Source organism: Populus trichocarpa, chromosome 1, assembly GCF_000002775.5.
Source record: "Populus trichocarpa isolate Nisqually-1 chromosome 1, P.trichocarpa_v4.1, whole genome shotgun sequence".
NCBI classification, from domain to species: Eukaryota; Viridiplantae; Streptophyta; class Magnoliopsida; order Malpighiales; family Salicaceae; genus Populus; species Populus trichocarpa.
Window position 1 is genome coordinate 49,069,125 of NC_037285.2, and position 17,037 is coordinate 49,086,161.

Genomic DNA, 17,037 nt, shown 5'->3' on the forward strand with positions numbered 1-17,037 from the left:
TTTTAAAGTTAGAAAAAAACATTTGCTTGATAGTAATATTTCCAGGGTCTAATCCTAAATAAATTACTAGAAATGAATTGAGTATATAATTTTTTTTATTTATTTAGAAAAATATTCTTTAAAATTAACTTGATAGAATTTTAATTGAGTTTAACAAAATATCGAGTTTAATAAAATTAATCAAGATTAATTTATTAATTTATCCAAGTGTGGCTAAATTAATATCGAAAACCAATTCAACTTAGAAGGTGTTTGGAATATGATAATGGTTATTTTTTAAAGTGTTCTTTTTTAAAAATACACTGAAATAATATTTTTTTTATTTTTTAAATGTATTTTTAACATCAACACGTAAAACAATTCAAAAACATCAAAAAAAACATTAATTTAAAACAAAAAACAAATTCAGATTTTAATAAAAAATAGATTGAACCGCAAACCCAAAAAAACACTTAAAAACAAGCCTGAATCAAGCTTAGATAGTGAATATACCAAAACCAACCACCACAGATCAGGCGAGTTTAATAACTATTCTGAAAATCTCTATGATTTATCCTTTTTATTTTTTTATTTTTTTTTAGAAATAATCCAAAACAATAAGATATGAACATGAATCTGATGAGGTAAATGATTTTGCATGTAAAAAAAATACAACATAAATACATATAGATGATCAAAATAGACTTGTATTAATTAGGCAGAAATTCTCTCAGTATTCATAAATGGCATGGGGTCTTTGAATGAATAAGAACATGCAATCCCTTCATTTCCCTGCCAGAATATTTGGCCCAGCAGCAAGAAAAAATGCATCCTTTCTGAGCCTGCACTTGCCTAATTCTGTTAGATACTTTCTCCTTCCTAGAAATAATGTAATATATCAGTACAGGGCTGTACTAATTAACTATTATCTTTGTCAGGGTGTGGTTTAGAAACGCTAAAAATTAGTTTCTTGTTGAAGAGGGTGCAGATCTATCATCGCCGTTCCACTCCCATATAACTTTGCAATGCTCAGAGGAATTTTCTTGTGTTGGAAGATCATCTTCATCAAGTAGGCTCTCCTGTTTAAAGACAGCAATTTGCGATGCAAAGCCTGGTTCCACATCACCAGAACCACCAACCCCACTGAACTCGACACTGTAATGGTGCCTCTTGGCTAGATCTGATGCCCAATGGTTGAACTGCTCTCTTGTCCACTCAAACTTGTGGTCATGGTTGCGAAATTTACATGACTGTGACTGGCTTTTCTCGTCTGGATCTTCTTCTTGAGTTGTGGGACTGGATCCTTGTAGAATCACGTTGTATTCGTAATTTGGGGTGGAAACTATAAGAACCTTTGGTCGAAAATAACTCAATGCAATGTCACCAAAAAGACAGGCCTGTTCCTCCTCCATATGCTCAATTACCTATAAGCTCAAAGACATCAGGTGAAAGTAAGAAAATCAGAGGAGATGGAAACCAGTTCATTGATTTATAGAAACGACGTCTTTAATGATGCTAAAAGTTTGTAGCAGTACAATTACACATGCAAAAACTAAAATTATCACAGCGAGGAGATACTATTAACATAGGAAGAATAAGAATTTGGCACAACTAGAGGCAACATAGGACTAATCAATTTTCAAAATACTGATATAAGTTAATTTTGTAAGGCACATTTGAGCTCTCCCAACATTCACATGGAGGTTGTGGACTGGCACAATAATATATAGATAAAACATGTCAATGACCCCAAAAATTCTGGGAATCCAAAACATAGCACGATCAAAGGCACACATGAATTCCCTTTCTAAATGTTCAAAATTATGTAATATGCAAAACATCAAACACCAAAAAAAACATATTTGTTGATAGATACTGCCACCATTGTATGATATTCTAGCCAAAGAAACAAAAAAGAAAAATCACACTAGCATGCTAACCCAAGAGCTCCAACCTAGCAAGAAATGTACCACAGGAGGAAGGTAAATACCTCTAAGCAAGTGCCAATATCAAATCCACACAATCGAGAATCAAACTCTGTGATGGAACCATCATAAAGAATAGCAGATTTGATGCCTGTATCTGACTTTGCACTCAGTTTGGTATGCAGTATCTGCATAATTAACAATACCCAAGACATGTGACCAATTCAAGCGTGTAGCTAACAAGCAAATAAAGGCCATAGAGCATAGCGGAGAAACATTGCTCAGAAATGATTCAGACCTTTGCAGCACGGCTAAGACTCTTCTTTGATAAGTCAGCACCAACAATCTTTTCTAGTGAAGTTGGGTAATCTAACAAAGAATCCAATAAACTTCCAGAGCCACATCCGAAATCAACCTGAAAAAAAAAAAAAGTCGGAGACAGAAGATGATAATGGTGAGATAAAAATTGCAAACTCAACTTTCTGTTGTTAACTGTTAAATAAGAAATACAAAATATGTACCAAAGTTGTAGCACTGGATTTTTTGATATGCTGCACAGCATATTCCACCCGTTGCTTTGAGAGCGGAGGGCTGAAAAGAGCCTGCTCCATTCTTTCTTCTGGTGGTTCTGTCACTCGCAACAAGGTTACATGGTATTCTAAGAAGCAAACTTCTGCCAAAACAGGAACACAGAAGATCATTTCAGAAGAAATTAGGTGTTAGATCCAATTGTTAAACTAAATTTATGTCATAAACTAAGATTTTTCATTTTCAAAGAGTACAAGTACAGGTTGCCTTATAACATAAATTCCATTACATAGTAAGTCAGTTCTGTTTCTAATAATTATGGGAGAAACAAATCATGCTCGTTGTTCCCTTCATGTCATATATGGTTGTCATTATAAGAAGAAATAATTAACAACAAACAGAGCGTTACATCTCAAGAATTAATAAAAAGCAACAATCTCAATCTCCAAAACCAAAGATAAATAAAGAAACGGATAAGATCTGCTTCCTTATTGGGAAATCCAAAGTTTTAGGAAAGTAAATCAATTTAGTCAGCCATGTCTTGATTCAGTACATTAACTAAGTTAGCTATGTTTTGATCTAGGTTGAAAATAAAGACCAATAATTCAAAACCCCGGTTGCAAAAATCATCAATCAGATGTCAAGAAGCACATAATTACCTGAGGATAACAATGAAAGAATCCTTGCAGGATCATCAACTGCGGCTAAAATGAACTCTTGAGGGGGCAAATTCATGTTGAAATGAGCACACTGGCCAACTGACATTTGTGTCACAACTCCTTCAAGAGTGGAAACCACTGTTCCATTCCCTATCTCAAACTCAAATTCATCTTTACTTTCAATAAGCTCTTTTGTATGCCCACCTTCTGTCACCAAGGACACAGTGTAACTTATACACAACAAAGATCCATTGGAGGGGCAGACACCGGAATATGAGCCTTCAATGTTTGGTAAGCAAACATCTTGTCCTGACAAAGTATATTCCATATTAGTACTTTTTGATTCAGGTAATTTGGATCCTTGACACCGACTTTGCTGAACATTATGAAGAGATTGGCATAAAGCAAACTCTTTAAGAAAGTTTTCAGAAGATAAGCTAATGTCGAGGGCATCAGCAGAGCACTTTAGCTTCTCCAAAGGCATGCCAAGGTCCTTGAAATATGCATTTAACCATGAGAGAACTTTCAGAGAAGCACTCTGGATAGCATCAGTTTGCTTCTTATAAATCTCCTTAGGGGAACACTCTATGATCAAATCCTGACCCTTGGAAAATACTTTTACTTTGCACCTAAAGCTGCTTTCCAGTCCTACTGTTTCTCCATCATCAGCATTTAAACTTCCTCCATTAGTGTATTCAGTTGCTAGTTCAGCTGCCTCGGTAACCTTCAACTTCTTCTGTGATCTTGGTAACTTGCATGATGCCTTTAAAGGAATACTTGTAGTGGAGAAGATAGGTTCAGATAGCTGGTGCTGACGGCAGAATGTGCATAGGATTTCCCTTGGGAAGGAACCCCTCCAATTTGTTTTTGTAGTGAATACGGAGGGCAACTCTGCAGCAAATATTGCTTCTCGAGACAACTTGTAATTTCCACTAGGTATCTTGCTTATAAGCATCCTGAATAAGCCAATCTAAATTGATTAAATAATGAATTGTTGAAGGCTTAGTGTATTAAAGTACATTATGGAACAGTGCTTACATTGCATAGGAGATGCAAACTTTGGTGACAAACTGTAGGGGTCATTCATTGCCACAGTAATTAATATGGAGCAATAAAATGGTCTAAATTCTAAGTAATAGACCATACAACAGCTGATTAATTAAAAAAAAAAGTTTGGTATTCATCTTCACATAAGCAATTATGAAAAAAAAAACAAATAAAAGGAGTATATCCAGCAAAAATATTATGTGGGAAAGGAAAAAAAGTTCAGTGTTCATCTTCATATAAGAAATTTAAAAAAGAAGAAGAAGAAGATGAAGAAGATGGATGGATTATATCAAGCAAATTATGTGCAATTGATGTGCTAAGCATTGTACATTGTACTACCGAAGCACATCAAACTTGCATCAAAACTAAGGTTTGAACAACATTGCAGAGAGAAGATAGAAAAGACTAATGATGGTAAAACAAGAGATTCATGGGAAAGAATTCAAAAGAGACCTGTAATATGATTGGAGGGACACATCTTCGTGGAAAAGTTCTTTAGACCTCCATGTGTATCCAACTGATGCCATAATTGCATCACCATATATTTCTTGACCACAGAAGTAGTTTGCCCTTGCATTCAAAAGTCCTTCTACGTGAAAATCTTTCAGATTTGCATGGTCTGACAATAGTTCCATCACAAGTGACTCAGAAGCAGCAAAATACAATCTTGTCTCAGAAGAAGCTTTACCAATAATCCTGTTGGAGAAAAAGTATGTAGTGGTTCCAAAAAACAGTCATTCTTCTTCCAGTTTGATAGGAAAGAAAAAAAATTATTTGATAAAACAGAATATGATGCTACAAAAAGAAGAATAAGACATCTTCCAAACAAGAAAACAACATCACATCATGTCAAATCTGTAAGGAATAAGGAACCCAATTTAGGCGAAAAAATACACCATCTCAGGCTTTCTGTATTATAACTAATTCCACCTACCTTGAGAGCAAAACTTTGCTTGCATCTGTTACACCAAGTTTTTGTGCAATAACATCCAGGTAATATCCAGAAGAAGAAATATCAAGAGTCACGGGCTGAATAGTCTCATCCAATGAAGCTGGGATCTGTATTGCTTTAACTAATATGTTTTCTGGGGAACCAGATTGCTGGATATCTGATGACTCTATGATCTCAGTGGGATATGGATTTTGCTTCTGAATTGAAAGCTGCCCCTTGGATGTTACAACAGACCCTGATAATCTTGGTATAGCCCTCATAATTGATGACAAAGCCAAAAAGGGTTTAGATTCCACCTCAGTGTTGAGTAATTTACACAGATTACTTGTCTTTGTATCACAGGCAGCAATGACAGAAGCAGGTATCAGACCATAAAGACCACCTTTTCTCTGCAAAGCTGCTCTAAGGTGACCACTCAGCGGATGAAGAGATGAAAGGAACTAACAAAGACACAAAAATAAAGGAGGAGAGGTTAGAGCACGTCATTATGCACAAACCACGTCAAGGATCCTTGCATATTATATGACTGGCAAAAACCAAGTGATCTGCAAGGATTACATGTAGAACACAAACTGTTATACAATTCATTTCTATACAAACTACCAACCTCGTCTGTAAATAGATATTTGATTCGATCAATCAAAGCATCACAAGGATCCTTTTCAGATGGGTTTTCATCTGCGGGATTGTTGCCTAGCTGCAGGATAAATAGTAAATAAACAGTTAAGTAGTTAAATTACATTGCCAAAAAAAGAAGGTAGGGACAAAAGAAAGATCTACATCTGTCTTCAGATTAATGAACTAAACTATAGCAGAAGAAAAGCTGAAAACTGCATGACAAATTAATCTCAAAGAAAACATGATGAATAAAAGAGCAAATGTGTAAAAATACAATTGCTTCTCTATAAGCAATTGCATTGTCCAAAGAACAACTTAATCTCCTCACATAGTCACACAGAATAAGTATTCTACATTCAGGCAGCCGAAATAACCAACAAAACTTTAAAATTAACAAATAATCAATTCTATATCCATCTGAGTTTGTTGCCCGTTATCAAAAACATTGTTAAATCGAAAAAATTAGAAAATTCAATCATGGGGAAGAAAAATAATGTCATTCATCACGAGGCTACATACTCATCCATGGCTGGCAAGTTCAATCAAATTGGAAAAATGCTGACAAAAATCTTAAGAAGGAAGCTAAAGCATGCCTTTTTTAAAGCCAAATCAGCAGCAGACTGCTCGGCATCCTTCTTCTTTCTGCAGATATCAGAAACAACAGTAAATTCTGGAAGTTCTAACCGGCACCGAAATAGAAAGGGGCCTTTCTGAGGAATTGCCAATCCTGGGCATCCATTCTGAGCTGACTCCTCCTTTACCTCCTCAACCTTATAGCATGCCTTGTTACCAAACTTTTGGTGTATGATAGCCTTAGGTGAAAAAACTGTCTTCTTCACTCCAATTTCCATATGCAACCTCCAAAAGTTCTAATAAAAGTCACAACCACACATATAACTGTTAATAATGCAACCAAATTCAATTACATGAAATAAAAATTTATCATGAAATGCACAATGCTAGAAGCCAATTTGCTCTGTCTTTATTCAGCAACCAAACAGCCACGTACATAAAAATAAATAAATAAAAGACAAAGTTTAGGATAAAGAGCATAATTAAGCAATTTTTAAAAAATAAATAAATTTGCTTCACTCCATTTTCCATAAGCAACCCACAAAGGCTCTAATAAACGTTACATGCACACATTATTAAAACTTTACGAGTGAGGAATAAAAAAGAATCAAACTTTTATCATAAAACGCAAAATTATGAAAGTCCCAATTTGCTACTTTTCTTTTCTCAGCAACCAAACAGGTGGTATGTAATAAGGACACCAACTTTTATCAAAATGTTAGTAATTATAATAACAGCAGCAGCAGCAATTATAATAAAGAAACATACTTCAGGCAATCAATGTGAAAAAAAGACAACAATTAAGCAATTAGAATAGGAAAACACATCTGTTTCTGAGTTTTCTCAGTAACCAAACAGCCCCATACATAAAAAGACACGAACTTTATGCAATCAATGAAAAACAGAGCGAGGAATTAAGCTGTAATTGAAACAAAAAGCATAGAAACACAAAAATCTAAATGACCCAGAATTCAAAACTCTCCAATGCACAAACTTTACCATCTCCCACGCTCAAAAGTCACCCTATATGCGTATGTATAGACGTATTTGTAGTGTATGACTGAGTATGTACAGATACTGTACAATAAGCATGCATAAATACATTCAAAAACAATAATACAACAAAATCAGAGAAGCAGGGAGGGAGAGGGTTGTACCTGTGAAAAAGAACAATGTATGCAAATGGGGCTGTGGGTTTGTTTGGCCTCTTGGTTTCTTCTCTGCTAAGAAGAGTGTTTTTGCCTTATGGGTTCTCTGGGGTTCTAGAGAGAGATGGAGGACGGAAAGAAAGGTGTTGTTTATAGTGTATGAGGACTTTGGAAGATTAAGACATCATATAGGGTCATAAGGAACTTATGAAAGGAGGTGCCAAGAAAGTACTGAGGAATGAGTTTTTTTTTTTTTTTTTTTTTTTAATGTGAAAGTCCGGGTCAGCTTGCGTGTATCTCGACTAATTTCACAGGTTCTGAAGTTAACAACCATGTAAGTCTCCAGTTGCTATCATATGAGCAACCACAGGACTTGAACCTTATTGCTTAAAAGTAGCAAAGGTTTGCATTTTTTCCACAGTTTTGTTATCTATGCTTGTAACTTATCGAGTGGGTTGAGAAATAATTTTTAAAGACAATTTTTTTCTTTTGGATATATATAGATTGTGTTATATATATTAAAAGTTATTAAACTCGGTTTTATTTGATGAGTTAACTCATAAAATTTATAATTTAAAGTTTAATTTTAATTGAATTTTAAAAGATATTAATACAGTTATAATTTGATTAATTTTATCAAGTTAATATAAACTTACTTAGGTGAATATCTCGAAAACGTTTTTAAGAAAACAAAATAAAATAATATTATTTTAATAATAATAATTTATTCAGGCCCCGTTTGTTTGCTGGAAAATAGTTTCCTTTTAGAAAGTGAATTTCGGGAAAGTGAATTATTTTCCGATGTTTGGTAGTGTAATGAAAAATAAGTTGGAAAATAATTTCTAGTGTTTGGTTATGTCATGGAAAATGAGCTGGAAAATAACTTATTAATGTTTTATTTTTCTCAAGTTTATTAAAATAATAAGGAACAAATCTTACAAATTAAAAGGTTGAATGAGAATGAAATTAAAAAAAAATATAATTTCATAAATTATCTCAAATAAAATAAATAATAATTAAAATAATAGAGATCAAATCTAAAAAAAAATGAAAGATGAAGAAATTAAAATAATAATAATAATTAACACTTCATAAATTATTTCAAATAAAATAAGTAACAATCAAAAGAATGAGGACCAAATTTGATACATAAAAAATTTCAATAAAAAAAATGATAAGGGAAAAGCAAATAACAATTATAAAAATGATGACCAAAGTTAATATAAAAATTAAATTTTAAGAGATGAAATTGAAAATAAATATTCAAAACAAAATATATATAGCAATTAAAAGTTTGAAGACCAAATTTGATATAATCAGCAAATAATATGATATTTTTAAATTTTTCACAACTTCTGGAAAGTGTTTTCCGCCCAAATTTTTCAGGAAAACACTTTCCTGAAAACCAAACCAAATTTTTCTTTAACTGGAAAGTATTTTCCGTTGATCAACTTTTCTAATAGCAAACAAACACAGGAAAGTTTGGAAAATAATTTTAAAAAACAAATATAGCATTAGTTAATGTTGGTTTCAGCCACCTAAAAAGCCATGTCTTTTTTCAAATATAACTTGAAAACAAGGATTCATTTTGTTTGAGGTGTTCCTAATCTTCTAAAGTGTCGGATAAGGAAAGGATAAAAAAGAAGAGTGAAAAGAAATGGAACAACTTGGTGAAGAAGGGAATTTTATGCCTTTTTTTTTTGGCTTTGACGTTAAACATGTTTTTTATTTAAAATTTAAATTTTAAAAAAGATTATATTTTTGAATTGTTTTGAAATACTAATGTCAAAAATAAATTTTAAAAAATATATATTATTTTAATACATTTAAAAAAAATCCCCTTCAAAAAACAACCTCGTTATACTTTCAAACACTTTTTCCTTTTGATAAACTATCAAGATTGGAATAAATATATGAATTTAACACCATGCTATAACTTTTTTTAGAAAGCAACATATTATAATTTTGTAAAATCCATATTTTATTTTATTAATAAAGAAATATTAGTACATCATGACAATGAATAATAAGTTAAAACAGTTCTTTAGAATTTTCACTTGCGGCGAGAGAAGAAACATAAAGCTTCAGATATATTCAAATAAAATTTAATAAGAAGGAAGATATCACATCCATATGTTTGTCCGCTATAATAAGGTAGCCCATGTTTTAGCTAATATGGCAAAGATACGCTGCTGCTGCTATTGGCATGGAGGGTGCCACTCCTACAGTGGTTGCACTTTTCAAAGATGATGTACCCTTCTCTCTTTTCATAGAATGAAAATTGACTGCATCAAATATTTGGGGTGTTGAGATCAGCCTGTTGCTGACATTTTCTGCTGCTTGTTACTAGTTTGAGGATCTTTGAACTTCATTTTCATCATCATCATCAGACAGTATATTTGCATTCCCATTTTCAATCCTCTAAGAACAAGTTTCAAACTATGTTGATATTAGTCTGTCTTCCAAAACGAGTGTTTCTTGCCCTTTGTCAAGGAAACTAAGGTGGACAGAAAAGGAAGAACATAAGGCCCTTTTCTATATGAAGCATTCTGTATTGTAAAAGTTTGTGATTCATGATGGATATGGTCACCAAGCTTCACAAAGGGTGACGGTTTTTGTTAGTGACAATTTATTTCATACAGAACGAGGCAATCAGTTCACTAGCTCTAATAATGGTTCCACCTTCGGAGTTTATGAACACTAGCGCCCTTGTTATCTGCTACTAGAAACCACTCTTTGGTCAGCTAAAGTTCATCCTGGCCGCTGTAATAATGGCGGAAAGCACAGGAGAAGTCCTTGCTTTCATGTCCATCCTTGCACAGCTCTGTGTATCTGCACAGAATGCATTGAAGATAAAGGAAAGCAGAAATCATATGCACTCAGTTCCGACAGTTTCATGTTAGTTAAGAAAAACAAGATTCAAAAATGGAAATGTCATTTGTTGTACGAAGCAGAGGTGGTTACATCTCTTGTGCTTGGTATGTCAGAGGACATTGAAGACCAACCTCCTTGGCTGATGTTGCAGCAAGGTTCAAGTCCTTAGCCTGCATCATACAAAAGATAATGTTCATCATGCTCATGATCAGGCCAAAAACTCAAATATTGTAAGGACACAACAGCCATTCGGCAGGCAGGTTTCAAAATTCCTTCTCAATAATAATTCGAGTACCAGCGAGAAATAGGCTAAATCACCCACCATGAGCTTAGATGCAAATCCGCCAGCGTAGTTCCTCGAAGCTGGCACGCCTTCCATCACTCCAGGAACTGGATTATAACTATCACTGCATGTGGGAAATATCATCCAGTTAAATTATGTGGTTTCCAGGTAATTACTCATCATATTTCAAGATTTTAAACTGAAGATTCTTGTTCTTCATTTTCATTTCTTAGGTATTTTGATAGTTAGTCACTCCTACTAACTCTCTAGCACAAACTTAAACCCAAACAAGGAACTGTCACTGGTTTAAAAGGCTGGCTTCTTCACAATGTCACTCGAAATTGAAGCCAAGCTATCCAATGTCAGTAAAACCTGTAACAGTCAAGACAGATACCTACTCCAACACCGAGCACTTGAAGTGTTTAAAACCTTTGTCAGGGTACCAGCAGAAATTCCAAGTGACTGACCAAGAACAAAGGCTTCTGATACCCCTAGCATGCTCACAGCCAATGCCAAGTTGTTGCAAATCTTTGCTGCCTAAACAACAAGCACCAGAGATATCAGATGCTTGAAAAGTGAACTCCAGCTGGTGAAAATTGAATATATTTTCCACTCATGTGCTGAAATATAGCATTCCTTTTTCATTGATTGCATTTCCATTTATATAACTCAGTTGCAGGACTTAAATTGAACCCTCATGATTTTTAACATCTGATAAATTGGAAAATAAATACCCATGGTTCCAAATAAACTTAATAGGACTAGCTTTGAGTGCTAGCAATAACTTACCGAACCTGTTCCTGCTCCACCACAATAAATTGCATTTTTACCCATTGAAAGAAATAAGGGTTTGGCAGCAAGATAAGCATCCTCAGAGCCACCAACCTGAGTGAAAAAATATTTTGCCCTTCAAGTAAATTATAAGAAGAGCACAAGATGGTATTTAAGATGTTATGTGGAATAATAGCAGTCTAAACCACCATACTCTCCCCAAGTATGGGGTCCCTAGTCTCTAATCTTGCCGCCTTAAACCCAACAAAGTAACTCCAAACTGAACTTATGGAACTTATAAAGAGCAAGTGAAAAGGGATTCTGAGAAAGGTGAGAAACCGTACCATAAAAGTAAGTGTACCAGCTTCTGCAGCAAGAACACCTCCAGAAACAGGAGCATCCAACATGACAGGTTTCTCCCAGTGATCTGCCTAAGTCATAAGAGATATAATTCGTTGATAGAACAGGAAAGGAAGAGCATTAACGATTTGTAACAGAAAACACTACAAAGTGATACCTTTCTTTTCTTTTAGAATACAATTAGATACTGCTACAGAAACCTTTCTCGATGTCTGGGGATCAATTGTAGATGAATCTATTAACAATTGTGGTCTCATGAGATTTGCACAACGAAGCAAACCATTTGGTCCAGTGTACACATCTAATACCTGCATCATTTAGACTACTGCTCTCATACTGACAGACAAGGCAGCGTAAACAAAAGAAGAAGGTGGAATCTTTCAAAAAGCATTTTCAAACTATTAAAATTAAACAGCATGCAGGAAGAAATATGGATGCATCCATACACAGGATAAATTGTTATAGATTAGAGAAGAGGATTTTATAGCTCCTTCAGCAGTAGATTTTCGTTGCGTTTGGGATTTAAGTTGCAGTTTTTCACAAGAAGTGTGCTGATATTCAATGTCGTCATCCAGAAAATTGGTGCTTTTTAAGCAATGGTCATAGGCTCATTGCTGTCTAAAATCTCTCATGAAAGGCTACAGCAGCATGAATGGTTTAAATCCCCCAATTCTTAGCTTTACTTTCCAATTTCCCCATTCTTTTTCCTTGCAAGCATGCCAAAACATGTTGTGAATGATTTTGTTTCAAGCCTCATTTCTACAAGCACATTATCAAAGGGTTACTTTGACTCTCTATGAAAAGAAGAACCATAGATATGAAATATTTCCATTTCTTATCTCTAAGAACCGAGAACTCTTTTCCAAATCCCTAATGCCATCCACTGGGAATTATCTTATAGTGGGATTCGATGAGCTCATTCTCTTCCCTTACCTAAGGAACACCAGCTCTTTCGACTTTATGGGTTGCAATGCAGAGGCTTTCATATTTATATTTATATTTAAAAGATTCAGTAACATAACAGAGAGGATGAAGCAATGTCTTAACAAGTTAGTACATTATATGAAGACAACGCTATGAAACCACAGAGCTGCATATATCCTGAACATCACAGACATGACCGAATGGAACTACAATACTTACATGAGATGAAGATGGCAGCATTGTTATAACAACATCACTTGCTTCTGCAACTTCAAATGGTGTTTCTTTCGTTGGAACTCCCATGTCAGAAAACATCTTCATGACATTACAGTTTCTGAATTAAAATCGAATTTTACCATTGATTCCAGGTGATTAGATATATGTATGTATTAACTTCCATACATTAAACCACGCAACTAAGTTTATAACACAGACAAAAGAGTTTCAATGCCAATCTTAGGCAAGCCAACTCCTCTCAGCACATATATGTTACCATTTTCACTAAGTTCAACAACTCTAACAGCTAGCGTTGCCAAAAGATTATAAAACTCAACCTGTTATTTACAGAACTTTGTTTCAATCAATTTACAGAAGCCATGACCACGACAGAGGGGAAAAGGCTTATGACTTACATGTCATGAACAGCCACTTTGTATCCATTCTTGATCAGGTTATTTGCCATTCTGGATCCCATATTTCCCAGCCCTATGAATCCTACACTCTGTAGTACACCAATCAATTGAAAAGGGCACGAAGAGCATTATAAAACAAGAGAAAAAAACATAAAGCAAAAATTACATTGTTTCAGCTGAAATAGGCATTTAAACAGCCAATCATTCTTCTTGATGCATAGTGCATGTGATTTAACAAGCTAATTTATATACCATTTACGGTATACATTACCGAAAAAAACAAAGAAGAATAGAAGTCGTTCTCAATTTCAGGGGTGCAGATCAGGGCTAGAAATAAACCATTCATTCAACACCGAATTGAACTCCCCTTGAACTTTGTTTCGCATGGTCAACAGAAATATTGTCATAAAAAATGTTACTAGCTTGATAACAACTCACACCCAGTTCCATATGCATAACAGTACTTGATTATGCCTCTTTTTTCACTCAAAACACCCTGCAGAACATTCAGTGAGGGAGATAAAGACTCGAATTACTTAAGGTAATCGGCTCATAAAAGAAAGCAAATTCCTTATTAGTGGGGAAACCTTATTTGTTGAAATTGAATAACATTTTAGTTTTCCTTCAGTCAATTTGATCTGGAAAAAAAAATCAGCAATCATTCTCCAGTAATTTTCAAGCCACTGACTTTGATATTTAAAGATTACTAGTTGTAGCCTTCTTGAGAAATTTATACACTAGACAAGCTTGAATTTTGAATTTTGAATTTTAAAGCTCTTAGCAAGAATTTAAAGCCCTCTATAGTCTTGACACATGGAATTCAGAACTATTTGACAGTGACACAATTCTATATTTTTTACTAACTCATTCTCTTAAAGATAATATGATTATCCATCTAATTAACTTGTTAGAACCCCAAGAAGCAAGCTTTAAAATTCTTTTAGATCAAGATTTTAAAATTATTCTCATCTGTTTAACTTGTTTGAATCCAAAGAACCAACCTTTTCATTGAGTTGTTCATCATCACCTAACCCATTTGAACTAGAAGTTTGATTCTAATCCAAAGCATGCCAAATCAGTGATTCCAACAAAACGGGTATCCACACATTACTTTATATTATTGAAAGAGATACTAAAAGGGTTACCTCAAACTGGGATGAGAGTTGTGAAGAAGAGAATCCATGAAGTGGAACATAGTGAAAGAATGGAGATTTGGTTTTCAATAGAGACAGTGAAGCTCTCAATCTGCAGATTGCCATGGATAAGCGTCACACCTTTTTTTTCTTCCTTATCGGACAAAGCTTTCACTGGTTTTTTGGTACTATCAACTATGAGTTTACATTGGATTGTTACAGATAGCTTCTTGTCTTTTTAGCATTTTGATCTGACACATTGCGTGGCTGCTGACAGTGTTTTCTTTTTATAGGGGCAAAAAAAAAAAAAGCAGATTCTTTAGAAGAGTGCATGAAATTTTCACATAGCAAATCAATGAGACAAACCAATATACCTTCTTGCATTTTATTACTACTCACATTCCTTTCTCCTATTATTAACCTCAAGCACTACACATGCATATGGCTAGTTCAGAGTACTCTGGACTTAGTTTACCGAATTGCGGGTTGCCTTGGATTATATGGTGAATTAAAATGATATTTTTTTTAATTCTTATTAAAATAATTAAAATTTTATTGTTTAAAAATAAATAAAAAAATATTCAAACTTAATTTTTATCGAGTTTCATATGATCTACCAGCCGCAAAAGTAGATTTAATAAAATGACCTCAAATTAACCACTACACATGCATGCATGTTTAACTTGCTTGCCAAATTGCAATGAATCAACCTCAAAGTAACCACTACACATGCATAGATATTTAATAGCTAACTTAAAGTACTAGGAGAATTTTGATGGGAAACAGCAGCTGACATGGATATGAGAGCCAAATTATGAAATTTTGAGAATATCAATGTCCCATTTGTTGAAAGATTTTTGTCATGGGATGAAATATGGAAATGAGTAATAATAGTAAGTGTAAGTTAACAATTTATTCATAATATTTTTTATATAAAATCTTAATTTCAAGTTTTATGAATAGAGTACACCGTCATTAAAAAAGTTTTACTTATTAATGAACCGTTCCAACTCGACTGGATTAGTTAGGGTTCAATGAACTTCTAAACATCAGAATTTAAATAAAAAATAATAATTTATTTACAATAAAATTACCTTAGCTAAATTGGTACGAGTATTGTAAAATAAAGTTAATCTAACTTCTTTATTTTATTGCAGCATAGAGGTAGGTGTCTTCTTGATGGTGTTAGAGTTAGGTCAATTTGTGAAGTAATCTTATACCTTTCGTTTTGAACTAACAGTGGCATAGTGTTAGAGCTTGATTATGCTTGACATTTGAAGGATGGACTGTAGTTTTGATTCACCATGGACTTTATGATATGCCCAATTAATATAGGAATGTCAACCTTGATGGTGATCTCCGTGAACCAATCTACCATATCTAAGAAATTAATACAAATAAAAAGAACACAGCCAAGGAAATACTGTGGATATTGCCCGTGATGTTTTAAAAAATATAGAAATGAGCTAGCACAAACTCCAAATAAAAAAAAATAAAAAAAAACATATCAAATCTTGATAATAACATCTTCAGAATTATTAAAAATAATTCAATAAAATAAATTCATAAACATCAAGAAAGGCTATCAATAATAACTGATATGATCCACACATTCTAATGGTTTCAAGAGCGTTGTCATCAAAGTATGACAAAGTTTTAGTATGCTTTTCTGATTTTTTTTCCACGTATTTATTCTGAGTTCGTGTCAATTCATTTTAATAATTTATTTAAAATAAGTCGTCACCAACTGTGGTTTTTTAAAATAGCATAAGTGGGAGCTAAAGAGTTTCTCTAACCTTGCTATTTTTTTTCTTCTACCTTTGTTAGAAAATGAAAAACACGTAATTATTCCTAGTTTCGCCGACCTTTCCCTAGCAAAATAATTGGACTGCAACCGCTCAATATATAATGCTGCCTGGCAGTGACCGAGAGAGAATTGGGATCCTTGGTTTGGTTTCAAGAGTAAAAAACATAGTTATGATAGTCTCAGTTTTCTGCGTTATAATTCTTCCTTCTCTTCTTCTATTTTAGGTTTTGGCCCTTTTTGAAAAATTTTAAATTTTTTTTATTTTTTTCTTTGATTCAAATTAATATTTTTTGGTATTTTTAGATCATTTTAATGTGCTGGTGTTAAAAATAATTTTTAAAAAATAAAAAATATTATTTTGATATATTTACAAGTAAAAAGCATTTTGAAAAGCAATCACAACCACACTTCCAAATACACTACCATGAATCTATATTCTATTTATTTTTCATATAAAAACATCTCTAAGACGCCTGCAATTAAAAAAAATAGAAAATAAAGCTCTAAATAGATTGAATAACTCGATTTTATTTTAATAAGATGACAAAAATAATTAGCAATAACAGTAGTAAATAGATAAAATTTTAAAGAAATTTGACCATGATAACCTTAATAAAAAAACCTTTGAAAACATGTAATTAAATAAAAATAATTAAATAAATAAAGCTAATTGCATGATAAATATGTAACCAGCTAAAAAAAGAGAGCAGCCAACTTAATTAATATTGTGTGGTTTGATTAATCATAACTTTAATGATCTTAATTAATTCTCTGATTTCTAAAGGGAAAAAAGAAAACAAGAGATGTGAAAATACAGAGAGCAA

The 17,037-nt window shown here is 33.4% G+C and overlaps 2 protein-coding genes across 3 annotated transcripts; both read right to left on the reverse strand.

Moving 5' to 3' along the window:
• Positions 1-670: 670 nt before the first annotated feature.
• Positions 671-7,627, reverse strand: LOC7471687 (small RNA 2'-O-methyltransferase). Its single transcript, XM_024594018.2, has 10 exons — positions 7,439-7,627; positions 6,302-6,577; positions 5,698-5,787; positions 5,073-5,530; positions 4,592-4,834; positions 3,092-4,047; positions 2,426-2,577; positions 2,203-2,319; positions 1,970-2,092; positions 671-1,403 (listed from the first exon to the last, which is right to left on the reverse strand). The coding sequence occupies exons 2-10, from the start codon at positions 6,557-6,559 to the stop codon at positions 942-944; spliced, it is 2,859 nt and encodes a 952-aa protein (XP_024449786.1). The 5' UTR covers positions 6,560-6,577; positions 7,439-7,627; the 3' UTR covers positions 671-941.
• A 2,224-nt stretch (positions 7,628-9,851) lies between these two features.
• On the reverse strand, positions 9,852-14,693 carry LOC7471688 (probable 3-hydroxyisobutyrate dehydrogenase, mitochondrial). 2 transcript variants are annotated; one of them, XM_002300530.4, is made up of 10 exons: positions 14,419-14,688; positions 13,274-13,362; positions 12,861-12,975; positions 11,875-12,025; positions 11,702-11,784; positions 11,376-11,471; positions 10,981-11,123; positions 10,626-10,710; positions 10,394-10,473; positions 9,852-10,261 (listed from the first exon to the last, which is right to left on the reverse strand). In XM_002300530.4, exons 1-10 carry the CDS (start codon positions 14,530-14,532, stop codon positions 10,174-10,176), a joined length of 1,044 nt encoding a protein of 347 aa, XP_002300566.1. In that variant the 5' UTR covers positions 14,533-14,688; the 3' UTR covers positions 9,852-10,173. The 2 variants fall into 2 exon arrangements, with proteins under 2 accessions (XP_002300566.1, XP_024459207.1); XM_024603439.2 differs by lacking the exon at positions 11,376-11,471 and having other exon boundaries at positions 14,419-14,693.
• Positions 14,694-17,037: the final 2,344 nt, after the last annotated feature.